The 21,634-nt window shown below is 39.1% G+C and overlaps 2 protein-coding genes across 2 annotated transcripts in view; both read right to left on the bottom strand.

Annotated features, from left to right (window-relative positions):
• Window positions 1–9,040, bottom strand: part of LOC133460965 (trafficking protein particle complex subunit 9-like) — a 162,012-nt gene extending 152,972 nt beyond the window's left edge. The window contains exons 1-3 of the mRNA XM_061741675.1: window positions 8,989–9,040; window positions 5,433–5,744; window positions 2,914–3,194 (exon numbers count right to left, since the gene is read on the bottom strand). Of these exons, the coding sequence (XP_061597659.1) occupies window positions 2,914–3,194; window positions 5,433–5,744 (593 nt within the window). The 5' untranslated portion in view covers window positions 8,989–9,040. The remainder of the gene's footprint in view (window positions 1–2,913; window positions 3,195–5,432; window positions 5,745–8,988) is intronic.
• A 1,506-nt stretch (window positions 9,041–10,546) lies between these two features.
• LOC133460759 (SH3 domain-binding glutamic acid-rich-like protein 3) lies at window positions 10,547–21,117 on the bottom strand. The gene is made up of 3 exons (XM_061741522.1): window positions 21,028–21,117; window positions 15,467–15,634; window positions 10,547–11,841 (listed from the first exon to the last, which is right to left on the bottom strand). The coding sequence occupies exons 1-3, from the start codon at window positions 21,070–21,072 to the stop codon at window positions 11,776–11,778; spliced, it is 279 nt and encodes a 92-aa protein (XP_061597506.1). The 5' UTR covers window positions 21,073–21,117; the 3' UTR covers window positions 10,547–11,775.
• Window positions 21,118–21,634: the final 517 nt, after the last annotated feature.

Raw genomic sequence — 21,634 nt, 5'->3', positions numbered from 1 at the left:
GAGGAGCGAATCACAGGAAAATTACCTTTTTATTCAACACAAAAACAAATGTGGACACAGATCTGAGATGATCCACCAGCAAAGATACACTCAGGTATTTATCTGTAACTAACAGAACTTCCTCCTGTGTGTTGAGGTGGGTTTGTGTCAGGAATCCCACGTTTCCCCGATTATCAATAAAAAAAATACTGCTTTTAATTGTCGATGTGCAGATGGTAATATTCTATGGAGGTAGATTTGTTTCTTAATCAAAAACATTTATTTCAATCAAAGAAAAAAAGTGTTGAATGCAAAAAAATATTTGAGACTCAAAAAAACACTGTTTTTCTTTGATTGGAAATGTTTTCTTTGATAGAACAGAAGTTTTTTTAGTTTGAAGCAACTTTTTTGATTGAAGTCGTGTTGTTTTGTGTTTGGGCCATATTATTATGGGTAGGACATTTGTGTCTTTATCATTTAATCAAAAAAGAAGTTGCTTCAAAAAGAAAAAAATATTTTCAATTAAAAAAAAAAAAAAAAAAAAAAATCACTTCAATAAAAAAAATTCAGAGAAAAAAAGTGTAAAAAAATATTTGAGACCCAAAAACTTGCATTTGAACTTTTTTTTGGATCGAAAATATTTTTTTCGATTTGAAGTGATTTTTTTTTTTGATTGAAGTGAAAAAAGTTTAAGTCTTTTTTTATTTTGAATCATTTTGACACAAACGTCCCACAGTGGGCGGAGCTTCCCCATTGGTCAGACAGGTTTGAGTGACAGGTGTCTACACCAACGTCTACAGCCCCAACTTTGTCCACAATGGTCTTGTTTGTTTGTGCTGCGTTAGTGCTGGTTTGTGCACAAAAAAATCTAGTACTTGCAGAAACAGTTAACAGTTGAAGCTCCTGGCATCTTTCAAACTTTGTATTTTTGTCATTTAAGTGTCAGTTGAGACGTTTCAGCCAGCAGGACCGTTACTTTGACAGCGTTTTCTGTAATTTTGTTATCAGAGAACAGATTTGGCGTCAACAAAGCGGTTTGTAATGACGAGGAGCGATGAGTTTGACCTGCAGTCATTGTAGTAGCCTATAATGTAATAATTTCCTATAATGTAATAATTTCCTGAAAATGTAATAATTTCCTATAATGTAATAATTTCTTATAATGTAATAATTTCCTATAATGTAATAATTTCCTATAATGTAATAATTTCCTATAATGTAATAATTTCCTGAAAATGTAATCATTTCCTATAATGTAATAATTTCTTATAATGTAATAATTTCTTATAATGTAATAATTTCTTATAATGTAATAATTTCCTATAATGTAATAATTTCCTGAAAATGTAATAATTTCCTATAATGTAATAATGCCTGAAAATGTAATAAAATTTGCACTTAACTCAATCAAAAATGTAATAAAACCCAATAATGTAATAAAATATCCTGACTGATATTGTAATAACATTTTTACCGATAATGTAATACCTTATTATGTTATTGGGAATTTATTGCATGGTACTAAAGTCTGCAATTTAACCCAATAATCATTCTGGTGTTTCAAATCCAGTGTATAAAACATTCTTAGATACTTAAAACACAAAATTTAGAACTCTGGACTGAAAATGAACATATATATTACATTATTTGTCAAGTATTACATTATCAGTTTTGGAAAAAAGAAAAAGACCCACCTGAAAATGTAATAAATTACCAATAACGTAATAAGGTATTACATTATCGGTAAAAATGTTATTACAATATCAGTCAGGATATTTTAATACATTATTGGTGAAGTTATTACATTATTGGGTTTTATTACATTTTCAATTGCGTTAAGTGCAAATTTTATTATATTTTCAGGAAATTATTACATTATAGGAAATTATTACATTATAGGAAATTATTACATTATAGGAAATTATTACATTATAGGAAATTATTACATTATAGGGAGCTGCAGTCATGAATAAATGAACACTAACGAGTCCTGGTGGGTCGGTGGGAGCTAACCAGCTAACAAGCTAACAGTGTCACATCTCACCTTTTCGCACCCAACAATAAACTCACAGGACAGTATGGAAGAAAAGAAGAAGAAAGACAAATAAAGCAAAGCAATCAAACATAAATGAATGAAACAAAGATCAGGACAGTTTTAGGGAGAAACAAACACTGGGATCAACTCTAGAGGAACGAGCAGGTTTATATCCATTCTTTTACTCCTAAACTGTTCTTGTATAAAAACACTGTAGAAATCATCAAATCAATTATCGGATCAAGATTCGATCAAATTTGATTCCAATATTGATTTGGGTCAGGGTTATTAGGCCCTAATGTATCTGTAGGAATTTTTCTAATTTAGCACCAAGCCAGTCCTGGTGATAAATGTGATATTTCATGGTTTGCATTAATGGGCGTGGTCTAACGGCTCAACAGCGCCCCCTAGAAAACTTTGTGCCTCAAGCCCCACAATACGGTTTGACGTACATGCACGAAAATCACTACACACCTGTATCATGTCACAACTTAAAGAAAAGTCTCTTGGAGCCATGGCCCAAACCCAACAGGAAGTCGGCCATTTTGAAATAATCGTGTCATTTTGGCGCAATTTATGCCATTCCTTCGGCAGTTAATACGGCCCGAACCGTAACGTGCACCCAGATGTGTTATACATCAAAATGTGCGTCTAGATCCTGCGACTACATGCATTACTTTACTCAGTCAAAAGCGTTACCGTAGCGACGATAGACGCCAAAAAAGTGCGTCCCCCCTTCATCTGATTGGTCCATATTTTGATAGTTCCTACTTTCTGCAGTAACTTTTGAATGATTTGACATACAGAGTCATGGGTGGTAACTTTGCTCATCACCAACAGCTACGGTGAAGTTTGTAGAGGATAAACTCACCTGCTGTCGGTAAAAACAGCGATCTCACCTGCTGTCGGTGTCCAGCCCCACGAAGTCCTTCTTCTCGAAGGGAACGCAGAGCAGCGGGATCTTGTCCCCGGATTTATCCGTGGCCCGGTCCAGACGTTTGGACTCCAGCACGATGAACAGCGACTCCACGAAGTCCTCGATCCTCCGCTCCACGTCGGGACAGTCGTCAAACCCGGGGTAGAACGCCACGTCGGTGCGCGGCGGCTGCTGTGGCTCCGCGGCGCCGCCCTGCAGGCCGAACACCAGCAGCCGCGAGTCGTACAGCGTCGAGCCGTACACCTGGTGGACAAATACTAGGTTAAAATACACCTGGTGGACAAATACTACAGTTAAAAATACACCTGGTGGACAAATACTAGGTTAAAATACACCTGGTGGAAATACTGCAGTTAGAAATACACCTGGTGGAAAATACTGCAGTTAAAAATACACCTGTACACGGACAAATACTAGGTTAAAATACACCTGTACACGGACAAATACTAGGTTAAAATACACCTGTACACGGACAAATACTGCAGTTAAAAACACACCTGGTGGAAAATACCAAGTTAAAAACACACCTGGTGGAAAATACTACAGTTAGAAATACACCTGTACACGGACAAATACTGCAGTTAAAAACACACCTGGTGGAAAATACTAGGTTAAAAATGGGAATAGATTACAAGTGGAACAGAATAAAGCTGCACGTTGTTGCTCTGTTGTCCTTATAGATCTAATGTGTCCAGCAGCAGAAGAATCTAGGCTGGTTATCTATAAAATGTCAAGAAAAAAGTCAAAATGTCGAGAATAAAAAAATCTAAATTTCGCCTTTTTTCCTCGACATTTCGACTTTTTTTTCTAAATTGTACTTGAAAATTAATCTCAACATTTCAACTTTAATCTCAAAATTTCAACTTTTTTCTCGATATTGTACTTGAAAATTAATCTCAACATTTCAACTTTATTCATGAAATTTCAACCTTTTTCTCAAAATTTAGACTTTTTTCTCAAAATTGTACTTCAAATTTCATCTCGACATGTCGACTTTTGGACTTTTTTCTTGACATTTTAACTTTTTATTCTCTTCCATTTTATAAATAAACGCACCTCCTTGTGTTGTAGTAGAAGGATTAATATCTTTTGTTTGTTGCTAAAAAGTTTTTAACCTTAGAATGATCTTTGGAAACAGCTGGGGATGATAAGAGAGCTGTGTGTGTGTGTGTGTGTGTGTGTGTGTGTGTGTGTGTGTGTGTGTGTGTGTGTGTGTGTGTGTGTGTGTGTGTGTGTGTGTGTGTGTATATAAAGAGGAGCAGGAAAAGGCTCATTTGAGGGAAAAAAGGAGTGAAAAACTGATTCATATGTGAGCGCGATCGTAAAAACAGCTGATTATGTGCAAGCTAGGTGTCATGTGGTTTTGTTTATGACCAAGAGAGCCCTCCTTACAAAGAAATATATTTCACTCTGAGAGCAGATGTCTTCAGGAGAGAAGGAGAGATATCACCCGTTCTGAAAACGCGTTTTTTCATGCGTGCGTTTTTTCGTGTGTGCGTTTTTTTTTAGTGCGTGCGTTTTTTCATGCATGCGTGTTTTTTCGTGCGTGCGTGCGTGCGTTTTTCCGTGTGTGCGTTTTTTCATGCGTGCGTGCGTTTTTCCGTGGGTGCGTGCGTGTGTTTTTTCGTGCGTGCGTGCGTTTTTTTGTGTATTTTTTCGTGTGTGCGTTTTTTTAGTGTGTGCGTTTTTTCATGCATGCGTGTTTTTTCGTGCGTGCGCGCGTTTTTCCGTGCATGCGTTTTTTCATGCGTGCGTGTTTTTTCGTGCGTGCGTTTTTTCATGCGTGCGTTTTTTCGTGCGTGCGTGTTTTTTCATGCGTGCATGCGTTTTTCCGTGGGTGCGTGCGTGCGTTTTTTCGTGCGTGCATGCGTTTTTTTGTGCGTGCGTGCATGTGTTTTTTCGTGCGTGCGTTTTTTCGTGTGTGCGTTATTTAGTGCGTGCGTGCGTTTTTTCATGTGTTTTTTCGTGCGTGCGTTTTTTAGTGCGTGCGTGCGTTTTTTCATGCATTTTTTCGTGCATGTGCGTGCGTTTTTTCATGCATGCATGTTTTTTCATGCGTGCGTGCGTTTTTCCGTGCGTGCGTGCGTTTTTTTGTGTATTTTTTCGTGTGTGCGCTTTTTTAGTGTGTGCGTTTTTTCATGCATGCGTGTTTTTTCGTGCGTGCGCGCGTTTTTCCGTGCATGCGTTTTTTCATGCGTGCGTGTGTTTCTTTGTGCGTGCGTGCATGCGTTTTTTTGTGCGTGCGTGCATGTGTTTTTTCGTGTGTGCGTTTTTTCGTGCGTGCGTTTTTTCGTGCGTGCGTGTGTTTTTTCGTGCGCTTTTTCGTGTGTGCGTTTTTTAGTGCGTGCGTGCGTGCGTTTTTTCGTGCGTGCGTTTTTCCGTGCGTGTGCGTGCGTTTTTTCATGCGTGCGTTTTCGACATTTCAACTTTTTTCTCGACATTTCACCTTATTATTCTCTAGTATTGTATAAATCAACCCACCTCCTTGTGTCCGTGGAAGCGCTGGGCCGTGGCCGGCCAGTCCTGGGCCGTCCCGCAGGTGCTGACGGCCACCAGCCCGACCACCTTGCGGTGCGTCTGGAAGTCGCCCCACTCGTTGTTCTCGGGCAGGTAGTGGTGCCGGTAGCGGATGAACAGCAGCCGCTGGGAGTCGCGGACGCTCAGCTGGTTCACGCTGGCGATGCGTTTGTAGATCCGGAAGAACTGGTCCTCGGGGACGATACCGACCGGCTGGACCACCACCAGGACCGTCTGGTGGTCCTCGGCACACTGCAGGTAGTCGGGGACGCTCATCTGCAGAGACAGAGAGTTTAACCAGGGCTGGAGAGATTCAAATGTCAAGAATCAATTTGATTACGATTCTTAAACTTCAGAATCGAGTTAGTAAAACTGTTTTTTGAGCGGTTGCATGAATTATATGACTGTAGTTCTGCAACATATTAATACTAGTGCTGTCAGGCGATTAAAAAAATGAATCTGATTAATTACAGGATTTATAATTAATTAATCTAATGAATCACATTTTAATCTCATATCTGCTAAAGGTCCCCAAATAAAGAATTACAATTCTAAGACATTACAAAATTGCAGATGACTAATCAATTGAATACACTAAGAAGAGAAAATTTGAAATCTACATTTTTATTGGTGAAGTTTCATAAATGAAATTCAAAATAAAAAGCTCAAGCATCATCAGCAAACCAATTAGGCCAGGTGAATATTTCAAAAATGCAATACAAATACAGTTAAATAAATAAAATTCAGAAACAAAATAAGGCTGAGTGTCAAATAGGCACTTAAGCAGACCCTCAATTCAAAATTAAAACTAAAGCTGATCAATACAGCGATTCAAGCACTAGTAGGTGTAACGTGGGTTATGGTTAGGTTTAGGGTTAGGGTTAGGTTTAGGGAAGGTAAAAGGAAGAGGGTTATGTTAGGTTTAGGGAAGGTAAAAGGAACAGGGTTATGGTTAGGTTTAGGGAAAACAAAGAGAGTTATGGTTAGGTTTAGGGAAGGTAAAAGGAAGAGGGTTATGGTTAGGTTTAGGGAAGGTAAAAGGAAGAGGGTTATGGTTAGGTTTAGGGAAGGAAAAAGGAAGAGGGTTATGGTTAGGTTTAGGGAAGGTAAAAGGAAGAGGGTTATGGTTAGGTTTAGGGAAGGTAAAAGGAAGAGGGTTATGGTTAGGTTTAGGGAAGGTAAAAGGAAGAGGGTTATGGTTAGGTTTAGGGAAGGTAAAAGGAAGAGGGTTATGGTTAGGTTTAGGGAAGGTAAAAGGAAGAGGGTTATGGTTAGGTTTAGGGGAGGTAAAAGGAAGAGAGTTATGGTTAGGTTTAGGGGAGGTAAAAGGAAGAGGGTTATGGTTAGGTTTAGGGAAGGTCAAACGAAGAGGGACGGGGAGCAGTGAAGACGTGAACCTCCTATCAGCCTGAAAGGTAAAATATGTTTTGTGTCCTGGAATGCCCTGATTTCAAGCCGCCGACCACTCAAAAAAACATCAATCAGTTTTCTCTTATCCTGCCGACAACGCCAAATGTTTTGGGAGAAAATCGATTAAGGTTCGAAAGTGGTCGGCTGCAACAAAATGAATCACACACACACACACTCGCTTTTGCTATAATGATTTATGAATACGTTTATTACCACAAGAAAAGCAAGCATTGCACAGGACACACACACACACACAATTACTCTTTTTGCTAGGATAAGGTGTCAAGTTATCCCCCACAAATGGCAGAGCAATATTACTGACAATTACACAGGGCTAAGGCCTTATACTCTTACCTCGACACAGGAGACTGGAGAGCCGACAGTCCTAGCAGAGTAGCCAAAAAAACCCCGCTGGGCGTCGTGCACTAGACCCACAGCAGACTCTGACTTGAACTTCCGGCTATCCCGTCTTTATAACTTTACTAAGTCTTGGCCTCCCGCCATGTTGCTCGCGTCCCACGGGAACTGAGTCCCGTGTGAACGAGCCACATAGGGGGTGCCTCTCTCACAGACCTTTATTAATAAACAGCAGGTGCAGAGCTGATATGAGACTGAGACTGTGTTTTGGGAATTCAGGGCATTTCCAGGACACAAAATGTATTTTTCTCCCTTCACAGCCTTTCTGCAGAGTGTTGGACTTGCTGAAGACGAGACAGTTCCTTCTTGTTTAAGCAAGAAAACTAACCGTTGCCGGCGTCCAAACAAGATGACAGAAAAGCAGGAATAATTAGCTCCAGATCATCTTTAGAAACAACTGTTCTTACTTTGGTAATATTCCTCAACTGGTAAAAACAATTCCTCGTCAGCTGTTTGGAGGATTGACTATCTCTTAACTCTAGTTAACTAACTATTAACTTCATTAAGGAGTTCAATCTCTGAATCTCAGAGGCCGTAAAAGAGCAGCTGGATATTTTCTGCAAATAAATACTATTAAACATCAACAAAGTCCTGGATTTAGACCCAAAAAAAGAAAGAAATTAATGAATGAAGCACTAACTTTTCCAACTGGCTTGTGTAAAAACAGCTCTGAAGGATAAATAGTGTGTGTATACATATATATATATATATATATATATATATATATATATATATATATATATATATATATATATAAATTGTGAATAAAAATAGCATGCAATTATGTGGAAGTTTCACATTTCAATATTGTATTCAGCAACATAGATGACATATCAAATGTTCAAACTGAGGAAATGTATAATTTTAAGGTTAAAATATGTTGTTTTTCAATTTCATGGCATCAACACATCTCAAAAAAGTCAAAAAAAAAAAGCCGGTAAAAGTTAAATGTACATATAGGGAACAGCTGGAGGACCAATTTGCAACTCATTAGGTCAATTGGCAACATGATTTCTCCCTGTTTCCTCTGATTAACATTTTATTTATAATTGTCTTGACCTTTCCTTATTGTTTTCATCTGATTCTATTCCTCATACCTGTTTATTTATGTATTTATCTTATTCTCTATTTATTTACTTACTCATTATTATTAATATTATTATTATTATGACTGTTACCTTCATTATCTATATTATGACTTCTTATTCATACTAGATATTTTTATAATTTACTCCATCATTGTTGTTCCACACTATTGTTTACCTTGTTGGTGTTTGTATAGGAAGATTTGCTAATGAAGTTAAAATAATATTAATAATAATAATAATAATAATAATAATAATAATAATAATAATTCACCTGCTGCAGTTTCACCGGTTTTAAACCCAAACAGAACAAAAACCAGACATGCATTCAGATAAAACCTGACTGAATTAAACTCCTCTCATAATCCTGCTTTATATGAGCCAGAAACGGAGTTTTAATCACATTTATTCATCCAAACCTTTAATAACAAACACACCTGACAGTTAGCTTAGCTTCGCTACAAACACGTCCACAACCGCCAAATAACGTTAGAAATGACCAAAACCAGCGGGATAAACCCTCAAAAACACCAGCCCGGTACCGTCTGGTGGTTTGATACCGGTACCATTAATGAAAAACCACCTTAAACCAGTTTAAACCTCCTTACCTTCTGGTTTCTGTCAGACTTCAGTTCCTTCTGCAGCCAGTTTAACAGAGCTGCGTCACTTCCGGGAGCAGTTTCAGAATAAAAGCATCGACCACGTGATGCACACAAACCTGTCAATTATGAAGATTAAACCACGGGATTATGATTTATGTTAGTTTTTTCTTGTTGAACTAGGATTTGAACTTTATATTCACAAATCCAGCCTGTTTTGTTTCTTAAAGTGTAAGTTGTGGCAGGATGAAGCTCGACTCCAGAGGTTTGTAAACAGGACTTTATTCCAGACAACGGAATCACAACTGACAGCTGACAACAGCGTTGCTAAGCAACCATAAACTTCCCGTGACCACGCCCCCTTCCCTACAGTCCTAATGGGTGCGAGATCCATATTTGTGTCCGCCACATTAATATTATATAATAATATTATTATACTTAATATTATACCAAAGATCTTCTATACACAAGATAGCGCATTGCCGTTACTGGCAATGATTTGAAACGGTATACACTTCCGGTCTCCTAAGTGGGCGTGGCCGCCCCCTCCCCACATCGTTTTGGAACATACAACACTAGATACAGTACAACTTTCTTCCAAAAATACTTAAATAATAAAAATAACAGTATTATTAAGCAAAGAAGCAAGTTTTATTTTAGTTTTAAACTTCATTTTATCCGATGGGAAAACGATGAGAGCCAAATCTCGCGAGAGTGTGTTGCTCAGACAGAGACAGGTCTCAAACAAAGTTCATTTTCTCCTAATCTGCCGGTCTGAAAATTTCCATTTTGGTGTCAGAATGTTCAGAAGGTTTGTGGCTTTTGAAAAATGGGTCCCGTATTTACTTAGGTTACTATGGGGCGAAGGAATTGGTAATAATCTGTGCTCACGTTCACTTTTCCCATAGGACTCAATAGACTCAGGACCTACTTCCGGTCTCCTAAGGGGGCGTGACAGTCACGTGACACAGATACAAGAAACACAACCGTAGTGGGCTGTCTCGGTTATAGAACGTCTCTGATTATACTTATGACATATACGTATTACTTAGCAACCAAACACCACTGCATTGCATTGTGAGAAGTTTCTGCTCAGCTAGTGTCCATCAATCCATTCTATAGCTGCATCCTAAATTCCCTCCTTCCTCCTAATGAGCAGCAAAAACAGTATGTGAGATTTTTTAGTGCGTTTGAAACATTAGTACGTACTCAATAGTATGCACTAGCATAATGAACAAAAAAATCTTCCTCCTCTAAAATATTATTTTTATTTTTCTCCTGCCTGGCCATGATACTCTTCCGTATGACTTAGTTAGTGTATTTTAGTTTCATTAAACTTTTAAAATTGCAGCATTCTGCATCTCTAACTTCTGATATCCACATATTCTGATTTGACTGTTTAAATATAGTGATTTAACAGTTTAAATATAGCGATATAAACATCAAACGTCTCCATTCAGCTGTGAATTAAAGTCCGGGTTGGGCAGGATTCTGCACCGTTCTGACAGATTCCCCGTCCTCCGAACCGCCGTAGAAACCAAACACAAGAACAAACACGACTCAGGAACTGATTCAACTCTTTAATTTTCTAACCAATAAATCACATTTCCATCTTCTTGGAAGACAAACAGCATCGTTCCCTCGTTTCTCTCTCTCTTTGGCCGGGAGGCAAAAGCAAAGCAGCTCCGGGTGGAATGTTTGGATGATTGGGCTGGATCTGGGTCGGACGTGAACGGACCGGTACCGGTCCGGTACGGGCCGGTACCGGGTCCCAGTGCAGGTTCAGGGGTCAGGGGTCACAGCCGACCCAGACCTCAGTAAATGGAATGAATATAAACATGAAAAGCCTTCGAGTTTCCCAACGATCGGGTCGGAAACGTCTGATTTTTCAGAATAAAAGCTTCATTTGGAAGTTTATTCTGCCGCTCCGACATCGAACCGGTTCTGGTTCCGGTTCATCCCTTTGATCGGATTTGGTTCATAAAAAGGTTTGTTCACCTGCTCAAACTACTGTTTTTTACTCATTTTACCGCTAAAACTGATTAATTTCTTCCTTTTTTTACAGGCTGAAACCTAAATAATCCTTTAAATTCCCACTAAATACCGTTTAAATGTCGACCTAAGGTCAGAAAAACCTCTGGATAAATCGGAGGTTTTCTGGTTCTACGTTATTTATTAAATGAATAACTATTTTAGATTAATCGTTTATTTTAATACCTGTGAAACGTGAGCGGGTTAAGTTCATCGTCGGCATGATTATCATATTTATCAGGATTTTAGCAGCTGGAATTCTGGTTCCGGGTGTTAAATGAGGATGCAGAAGCGTCGCCATGGCAACGCGGGAACCAGGAAGTGCAGCGTCGTCACGGTAACGCGGGAACCAGGAACTGCTGAGAAACACGCAGGTTCTGGTTAAGACTCGGTTCTGGGTTAAACGTTAAACGTTCAGCGGTTAGTTTGATCTGCAGAGGTCATGTGACCCGACGCCTACAGAGCGGATTGGTTCCTGGAACCGGTTCTAGACCGGTTTCCGGGGCGACGCGAGCAGAAACATCACAGAAAAAAAGGACACATTTAAAAGAATTAAGACGTTAGAGTCCCGGCGCTGGCCGGGGGGGAATGTGCCGTGTGATTGGTCGGATCGGAGATGATCGGAGATGATTGGAGAGGTTTGGCGTCCCTCGTCTTGGCGTTGAGGGGGGGGTTAGGGGGGCGGGGCCTCCGACGTTAGGGGGTTTGGGGGTCCAGGGGGGTCCAGGTCCTCCAGGGGGTCCAGGGAACCGGAGGAGACCCGGCTCACGCCAGCTTCAGGAACTGCTCCACGGTGTCGGCCTCCACCGCCTCGGAGAACATCTCGTAGTTCTGGGGGAGAAACGGACCAATCAGACCAAAAAAACCACCAGAGACAAAAGTGTTTGAATGCAAAAAAAAATATTTGAGACTCAAAAAAAATTTGCATTTGAACCCTGAATCTTGTCCTGTGCATTTGTGGATCGGTCTGTGCATTTGTGAATCTTGTCCTGTGCATTTGTGAATCTTGTCATGTGCATTTGTGAATCTTGTTCTGTGCATTTGTGGATTTTTTCCTGTGCATTTGTGAATTTTGTCCTCTGCATTTGTGAATCTTGTCCTGTGCATTTGTGAATCTTGTCCTGTGCATTTGTGAATTTTGTCCTCTGCATTTGTGAATCTTGTCCTCTGCATTTGTGAATCTTGTCCTGTGCATTTGTGAATCTTGTCCTGTGCATTTGTGAATCTTGTCCTGTGCATTTGTGAATTTTGTCCTCTGCATTTGTGAATCTTGTCCTGTGCATTTGTGAATCTTGTCCTGTGCATTTGTGAATCTTGTCCTGTGCATTTGTGAATTTTGTCCTCTGCATTTGTGAATCTTGTCCTGTGCATTTGTGAATCTTGTCCTGTGCATTTGTGAATCTTGTCCTGTGCATTTGTGAATCTTGTCCTGTGCATTTGTGAATCTTGTCCTGTGCATTTGTGAATCTTGTCCTGTGCATTTGTGAATTTTGTCCTCTGCATTTGTGAATCTTGTCCTGTGCATTTGTGAATCTTGTCCTGTGCATTTGTGAATCTTGTCCTGTGCATTTGTGAATCTTGTCCTGTGCATTTGTGGATCTTGTCCTGTGCATTTGTGAATCTTGTCCTGTGCATTTGTGAATCTTGTCCTGTGCATTTGTGGATCTTGTCCTGTACATTTGTGAATCTTGTCCTGTGCATTTGTGAATCTTGTCCTGTGCATTTGTGAATCTTGTCCTGTGCATTTGTGGATCTTGTCCTGTGCATTTGTGAATCTTGTCCTGTGCATTTGTGAATCTTGTCCTGTGCATTTGTGGATCTTGTCCTGTACATTTGTGAATCTTGTCCTGTGCATTTGTGAATCTTGTCCTGTGCATTTGTGGATCTTGTCCTGTACATTTGTGAATCTTGTCCTGTGCATTTGTGAATCTTGTCCTGTGCATTTGTGAATCTTGTCCTGTGCATTTGTGGATCTTGTCCTGTACATTTGTGGATTTTTTCCTGTGCATTTGTGGATTTTTTCCCGTGCATTTGTGAATTTTTTCCTGTGCCCTGTTTTTCTTGGATTGGAAATGTTTTCTTTGATAGAAGTGAAGTTAGAAGACACTTGTCAAACATGTCTGACTCTGGTCTGACCAATGGGGAAGCTCCGCTCACTGCGGGATGTTTGTGTCAAAATGATTCAATCAAAAAAAAAGACTTTTTTCATTTCAATTTAAAAAAATCCCCTCAAATCGAAAAAAATATTTTCGATCCAAAAAAAAGTGTTCAAATGTAATTTTTTGAGACTCAAACACTTTTTGTCTTTGATTGAAATAAATATTTTAGATTGAAGTGAATTTTTTTTGATTGAAAATATATGTTTTGATTGAATAATTAAGAAACAAATCTATAATAGTCTACAGGTTAGACTTGTTAATACCATTGTCAAAGAAAATGTAAGACCAAAAAGACGAGTCACTAATAAATCCAGCACTGAGGTCCAGGTTGCCAGATCTGACCGGTTCCAGCCCAAACGTGACGTAAAACCCGCCCAAATAATGAAAACACAAAGCCTGAATCAAACATTCTCTGTGTTAAAACCCTCCCGACGGCTCTGGTTGAACTGACAAACCATCTCCCATCGCGCTGTTTTCTTTACGAGATCAGATTAAAATCAGAACAGTGTCTCCTCTCCATCCCGTGTTGCTGTCTTGTTTATTTATCTTTACTCCACCAACTCCAAATATTATTCACTTTTCTAAGTTTGAGCTGCGGCGCGACGCCGTTCAAACAGCAGGTGACTCCGCCCTGTAATCTGATTGGTGGGGTGCGCTCTTATGATTGGCTGAAACAAAGGAAGACATCTGATTGAAGATTTGTGAATCTTGTCATGTGCATTTGTGAATCTTGTCATGTGCATTTGTGAATCGGTGTGTGCATTTGTGAATCTTGTCCTGTGCATTTGTGAATCGGCGTGTGCATTTGTGAATCTTGTCTTGTGCATTTGTGGCTCTTGTCCTGTGCATTTGTGAATCTTGTCCTGTGCATTTGTGAATCGGCGTGTGCATTTGTGGATCGATCTGTGCATTTGTGAATCTTGTCATGTGCATTTGTGAATCTTGTCCTGTGCATTTGTGAATCGGTCTGTGCATTTGTGAATCGGTCTGCGCATTTGTGAATCGGCGTGTGCATTTGTGGATCGGTCTGTGCATTTGTGGATCTTGTCCTGTGCATTTGTGAATCGGTCTGTGCATTTGTGGATCGGTCTGTGCATTTGTGGATCTTGTCCTGTGCATTTGTGAATCGGTCTGTGCATTTGTGGATCTTGTCCTGTGCATTTGTGAATCGGTCTGTGCATTTGTGGATCTTGTCCTGTGCATTTGTGAATCGGCGTGTGCATTTGTGAATCGGTCTGCGCATTTGTGAATCGGCGTGTGCATTTGTGAATCGGTCTGTGCATTTGTGGATCGGTCTGTGCATTTGTGGATCTTGTCCTGTGCATTTGTGAATCGGCGTGTGCATTTGTGAATCGGCGTGTGCATTTGTGAATCTTGTCCTGTGCATTTGTGAATCTTGTCCTGTGCATTTGTGAATCTTGTCATGTGCATTTGTGAATCGGCGTGTGCATTTGTGAATCTTGTCCTGCGCATTTGTGAATCGGCGTGTGCATTTGTTAATCGGTCTGCGCATTTGTGAATCGGCGTGTGCATTTGTGAATCGGCGTGTGCATTTGTGGATAGTTCTGCGCATTTGTGAATCAGCGTGTGCATTTGTGGATCTTGTCATGTGCATTTGTGAATCGGTCTGTGCATTTGTGAATCGGTCTGCGCATTTGTGAATCGGTCTGCGCATTTGTGAATCGGTCTGCGCATTTGTGAATCGGTCTGCGCATTTGTGAATCGGTCTGTGCATTTGTGAATCTTGTCCTGTGCATTTGTGAATCGGCGTGTGCATTTGTGAATCGGTCTGTGCATTTGTGAATCGGCGTGTGCATTTGTGAATCGGCGTGTGCATTTGTGGATCGGTCTGTGTCCTGTGCATTTGTGGATCTTGTCTTGTGCATTTGTGGATTTTGTCCTGTGCATTTGTGGATCTTGTCCTGTGCATTTGTGAATTTTTTCCTGTGCATTTGTGAATCTTGTCCTGTGCATTTGTGAATCTTGTCCTGTGCATTTGTGAATCGGTCTGTGCATTTGTGAATCTTGTCTTGTGCATTTGTGACTCTTGTCCTGTGCATTTGTGGATTTTTTCCTGTGCATTTGTGAATCTTGGTGTGTGCATTTGTGAATCTTGTCCTGTGCATTTGTGGATCTTGTCCTGTGCATTTGTGAATCGGTCTGTGCATTTGTGGATCTTGTCCTGTGCATTTGTGGATCTTGTCCTGTGCATTTGTGAATTGTTCTGTGCATTTGTGAATTTTTTTCCTGTGCATTTGTGGATTTTTTCCAGTGCATTTGTGAATGATGAGACTCACCCCGCAGTACTGGTCCTCGTTGAACAGCTGGGGGGGGACAGCCGTGGCGTCTCCAGACTTGCTCCTCATCTCGTCCCGGACTTCCCCCCCCACAGAAATGTCCACCAGCTCGTACACGATGCTCTTACTGTCCAGGATCCGGATCACCTCGGCCTGCTGGGACTTCACCTGCAGGGACAGAGACGGGACAGAGACGGGACAGAGACGGGGTCATCGTACCTGAGGAGCTTTGACATCATCGAGACGGAGACAGAGCTGTAACGTCATCGTACCGGCGAGAGACAGGGACGCACCAATCGATCGTAGGGGTGCGTAAACATATTGAAAAATCGATGCATTGCAACTCTCCCCGCCCTGATTCAATATGGATTAATCAAAGCCTCTGAATGATTCACCTCCTGGCCATTGGGGGCGCTAGTGTGAGCAACATTTTCTTATGATTTTGTGGACGGTGGCTGCACGCCACCAAAAAGAAAGAACACGAGAAACGGACAAAAGTAGGGAGGTGTGTAAAGCCCCTTTCACAGAGAGGGCGGAAAGCGGCGACCGCCGCCGGCTTTCCCATTTATTGTGTACGTGCTACCGGCGCAAGAGTGGGCCGCTATGCCGCGGCGCTGCGCCGCGCCGCGCCTCCCTGCTCGAATTGAACATTTTTTAATTTCACCATGAAGGTTCTGCACTGGTTTAACGTGGAACCTTAAATCAGGCTTAAGTCGTCTCTAGAGGGTGAATTATTGCATATTACCTCAGCCTGCAATAAAACAGTCAAATAATGATACTTTCTCATCTCCTAATGTTTATAGCTAATAATACAATGACAGTGTTGAACATGAGACAACACTATTGAAGAATTGATGGCTCCAGGAGGCTCCACATCAGAACCTTTACGTTACTCTGGAAACTCGTTCACTCGGCTTCAGGTCCAACTCTGACATCAGGACCGGCACATTTTAGGACTTTTGGGACCTTTACGGTTATATATAGAGTATATATATATATATATATATATACATATATATATATATATATATATATATATATATATATATATATATATTAGGGCTGGGTGATATGGACCAAAAGTCATATCTGGATATTTTCTAGCTGAATGTTGATACTCGATATATATCAATATTTTTTCTGTGCCATAATTGGGGTTTCCCCCAAAGCATTATAGCATAGCATCTCTGTTAGCATCTCTGTTAGCATCTCTGTTAGCATCTCCGTTAGCATCTCCGTTAGCACCTCTGTTAGCATCTCTGTTAGCACCTCCGTTAGCACCTCCGTTAGCACCTCCGTTAGCACCTCTGTTAGCATCTCTGTTAGCATCTCTGTTAGCTTCTCTGTTAGCATCTCTGTTAGCTTCTCTGTTAGCTTCTCTGTTAGCATCTCTGTTAGCATCTCTGTTAGCATCTCTGTTAGCATCTCTGTTAGCATCTCTGTTAGCATCTCTGTTAGCATCTCTGTTAGCTTCATTTCTTAAAAAAACAGTCAGTTTTAATACAAAGCCTCGTGCCAAATGTCACACAGGTTCCTTTATTAACAGAGGTCTGCACAATATCAACATGTGGGTCAAAGACGTGACGCTTACTTTTTCTGTCCGATGGAACTTTTTACCTAATAATAAACATAAAAATGAATAAAAAATATAACATGTATGTCTAATACGTTCCTTCTACATGTGCCCACTCTTATTTTATTTAAACATGTTGGTTATTGGTCATTTTCTGCCATCTGAAGTGTGAAAACATCATGTGGGGTGACCGTCCGGCCTTGACTTCTGTTTGGACAACTGGTTTTAAACCACATTAAAACAATTTAAAAATAATGCTTGCCCTATTGGGCATACTTTCAAACTTGTTTTAGATTTATTGACAAAGTTATGGAACATTTGTACACACATTTCAATCATAATACACAAACTAATCTTGTCCGAATATGTTCATTGTCTGAATTATCATCTGGGGTGACCATGAAAAAAATACAATTGAGGGACTTTTATATTGACAATCATCTCAAAGAGGATGTTGCATCAGCCAGTTACTCCATGAGGGTCCCAGAGAGACAACCTGCAGGTCAGTAGTCTCTCTCTCCTTTACAAATAAATCCTCTTTCTAACTGCTGCAGTGTATACGTCACATTTTGATATCATGTGGGGTGACCACCCTAAAACTGTAAATAATTAGTTTTATTTGCAAATCTATATTTTGAAGGTAAATTTGTTAGTGATATGTGGTGAGAAGTAGCTAGCTTAGATCATATAGCTAACTGTTAGCCTGTTATATTTGATTAAACTTGAAAGCATCATGTGGGGTGACCACCTGTCATGTGGGGTAACCAACAAATGGCAATTCTGTATCAAATTCAAAATTGAATGTCTATCAGTTTTGGTTCAAATATGAATTATTGGTATAGCATGCATAAGTGGATACACCTTGTACACATTTTAAATCAGTTTTATGAATTTTAGAGTAAGTAAGAGGGTGACACTGCCATTATGGATATAATGTATTTAAAAATGGTTTTTAATGGTTTTTTCTGGTTGGTAGAGGATGGCAATGCCCAGGACTGTCACTTAGGTAGAAGCACGGGGTGGTAAAAATGGGAGAAAAAAAAACGGGATAAAAAAAATGAGGAAGGAAAAAAAAAAAAAAAAATGTTTTTTAAAAAATGAAAGGAAACATGTGTCTATCTTTCTTGAAAAGTTAATTTAATTACTGATACTTATTAAAATATACATTTTGTTATTGAAATCTATTAATTTTGAGATAAATTACGGTCGCCCCAAATGAGGCCTTATACGTCTTTGACCCATGTATAAAACAAATGAAATACAAATAAACTGCCTGCATATATAGAATAAAAATGCTTCTTGAATAAAATAAAACAAATATCCCTTTCCTGCATAACAATTAAATTAAAATACACTGTAATTAATACAATGTAGACAGTAACAGGCAGACTTTTCCACTGAGGTTGATAGTTGTGCAAATAACAAAACATTTGTGCAAATCTCAAATAAAACATTCAAGTCAATTTGTCACAAAATAAGCTATATCAAAATCATAATTTTTTTTTTTAAATAATCGATATAAACGATATTGTCTCGTACCATATCGAGTTTGAAAATATATCGATATATATTAAAATCTCGATATATCGCGCAGCCCTAATATATATATATATATATATATTTTACATATAATCATCTCATCTGTTCATAATATATATTATCATTCATTCATGTCTGACCTGAACTTATAACAACAGTTATTTATTAATCTGCACTATGTACATACATATTTATATGTATATGTGTATATATGCGTTTATTTCACTGCATAAGCACTTCTGGTTAGATTATTTTATATTATTATTATTATTATTATAACTGCATTTGGTTTCCCTGTACTTTAACATGTGCAGTGACATTAAAGTTGAATTTAATCTAATCTAATAAATGATTCAAACTGCTGCATGATGGGAGCATTATTCTGATTGACAGGTTAGTTGTGCTGCTTGGGCGGTTTTTAATCATCACGGTGTCTTCAGTTTAATAAAAACAACAGCATCATGAAGCGTTCTGCACAGAACCAGCCTGGACCCCCCGGTCCTCCTGGTCCTGGTTCTGGTTCTGGAGGGTTTATCCCCCCGACCAGGACCAGAGTTTTACTCCAGCTCTGTTTGTGCAGGAAGAGCCTGATAAAACAACGAGTCTGTGAGTCTGGGACGCTGATTAACCGTCATGTGAGGAGGAAGTTGAGGGTTTGAAATGTCACCACACCCGAGACCCGACCAGAAATACAAATAGAAACACAAATAGAGCTGAATGACACAAGAGTCACATCCTCAAACCAGAATAAAGAGGAACTTTCTCAACTTTAGGCTTTAAAACCTTATGTGACTGAAACTGCAGACACGGTTTTACATCCTGGTAGTTTTTAAAGTCGTACGGGGGAGGAAACGGTGAAAACCTGCACAGAATAGTTGATAAAACCTCCTGGAGACAAACAGGTCTGAGTTTATGCTGCTGAATCAGAATATGACGTGGGTTTATCTGGTTGGTGAGAAATACCACAATCATTACCCAGAAACCTCTGCAGCAAAGTTTAAACACGTCTAAACTCCTGACGAGTTTTCAGATTAAACTTCTGATGCTTTTCTTTCTCTCTCTTTTTAGCATAATTGTCATATTTTTTTTTCTATCTGTGTTTGACAACAGCTATTTTATGTTATTTTACAACTTTGTTTTAGTTTTTTTTGTTTGTTTTTTTTTTAAATTACGTTTATTTGAGAGTGTTTTTTTTTTAAATTGCGTAATTTGTCATTAGTTTTTTTTATTATTACATTAATTGAAATGTGATTTCTTAGGAAAAAGGGACAGATAAAATCAGCTTAGTCTTCTTTCTGTTCCCTTTCTTTCAAGGAAAGAGATTTGTAATTATATTGAACTGTTTTGTTTTTCTTTTAATGAATGAAATAAAGAAAAAAAATGAAAAAAAAATGAATTAAATAAATGCAGTTTAGCACAGTTTTCATATTTTTTTCTTCTTTGAATCAAAAAAGAATACGACTATCTGTGTTTGACGACAGATATTTTGTGTTATTTTCTAACTTTGTTGTAGTTTTGGTTTTTTTTTGGTTTTTTTTAATTACGTTTATTGGAAAGTGGGTTTTTTTATTGCGTAATTTGTCATTTGTTTTTGAAATTCTTTCTTTCTTTCTTTCTTTCTTTCTTTCTTTCAGGCTCATTTCTATCTCCCTTCCTTCCTTCCATAAATCAGTTTTACACAAAAACATCATCAACGCAAATTTATCATTTTTACCGTGAGATACAAATTCTTACCGTGGGGAATTTTTTTGACGGTTTATCGTGAACGGTAAAATATCTCCCGTTCCTACTGCACATGAAGGAGTTAAAACCTAAACTTGCTCAATAACTCTCAGCTAACAGATTCCAGATGTTTGGTCCAGTTTAAGTTTAGATTTAGAGCAGTTTTACCAAAACATCCATCATGTAGAATAAAGAACCAGATCCTGGAGTCTGGGTGGAACCGGCTCGGTCAAATACTGCAAAGTCATGAGGCATTAAAACAAAATGTTCATAAAAATCACAAGGCAGAGCCTGTAAACCTGTAAATGTTTGATGAGCATCTGCAGCAGATTAAGGTTTGAACATCCGGGCATTTTGACTGATACCCAGCCCACATCCGCAACCTGGAGCAGCTTTAGTGTGAATTAAAGAGACAAATGTGCAGATATGAAACATGAAAATCACCTTCTATTGGAGCCGAATCGTTAATCAGGCCTTATAAAATCATAATTGCTGTACAAACACTGAAAAAGACGCTTTAGTTTTGGTAATAAGCAGTTTGAACCTTAAACGCACCATTTTTTAAACGGAGTTTGGCGCAGACAGGAAACGGAGGCATGAGGTGACATTATTCGATTATTGTGTCTGATCTCATCAAACTAAACTGTTTTTTTCTGTTTTTTTCTCTCTGTGACTGATTAGTAAAGTTGGATTTATGTATTAAATGATGTTTGTAATAAAAACTCACCGAGCGAGAGGCGGTAACGGTGGTGTAGTAAAGCTTCACTCCCATCTTTCAGTCTGAGGTCCGACTGGCTCTGCCCAACCGGAAACACGGGGAAACTTTCACAATAAAGGTGCTTCCGGGGGGAAACACGGGGATACTTTCACAATAAAGGTCCTTCAGGGGGAAACACGGTGATCCTTTCACAATAAAGGTGGTTCCGGGGGGAAACATGGGAATACTTTCACAATAAAGGTGCCTCAGGGGGAAACATGGGAAACATTTTTCATTATGCACTTCGAGAAAAAAGTCGAAATGTCGAGAGTTTTGCCTTTTTTCTCAAAATTTCGACTTTTTTCTCAACATTTTGACTTTTTTCTCGACATTTCGACTTTTTTCTCAACATTTCGACTTTTTTCTCGACATTTCGACTTTTTTCTCAACGTTTCAACTTTTTTCTCGAAGATTTTTTTTATTGTGCACTTCGAGAAAAAAGTCGAAATGTTGAGAAAAAAGTCGAAATGTTGAGAAAAAAGTCGAAATGTCGAGATTAAACAAATTGCATTTGAACACTTTTTTTGGATGGAAAATATTTTTCTCGATTTTGAAGAGTTCAAATGCAATTTTTTGG

Source organism: Cololabis saira, chromosome 15 (assembly GCF_033807715.1).
Source record: "Cololabis saira isolate AMF1-May2022 chromosome 15, fColSai1.1, whole genome shotgun sequence".
Classification (NCBI taxonomy): domain Eukaryota; kingdom Metazoa; phylum Chordata; class Actinopteri; order Beloniformes; family Belonidae; genus Cololabis; species Cololabis saira.
The sequence above is the reverse complement of the archived record's forward strand: the minus strand, read 5'-3'. Positions and strand labels throughout refer to the sequence as shown.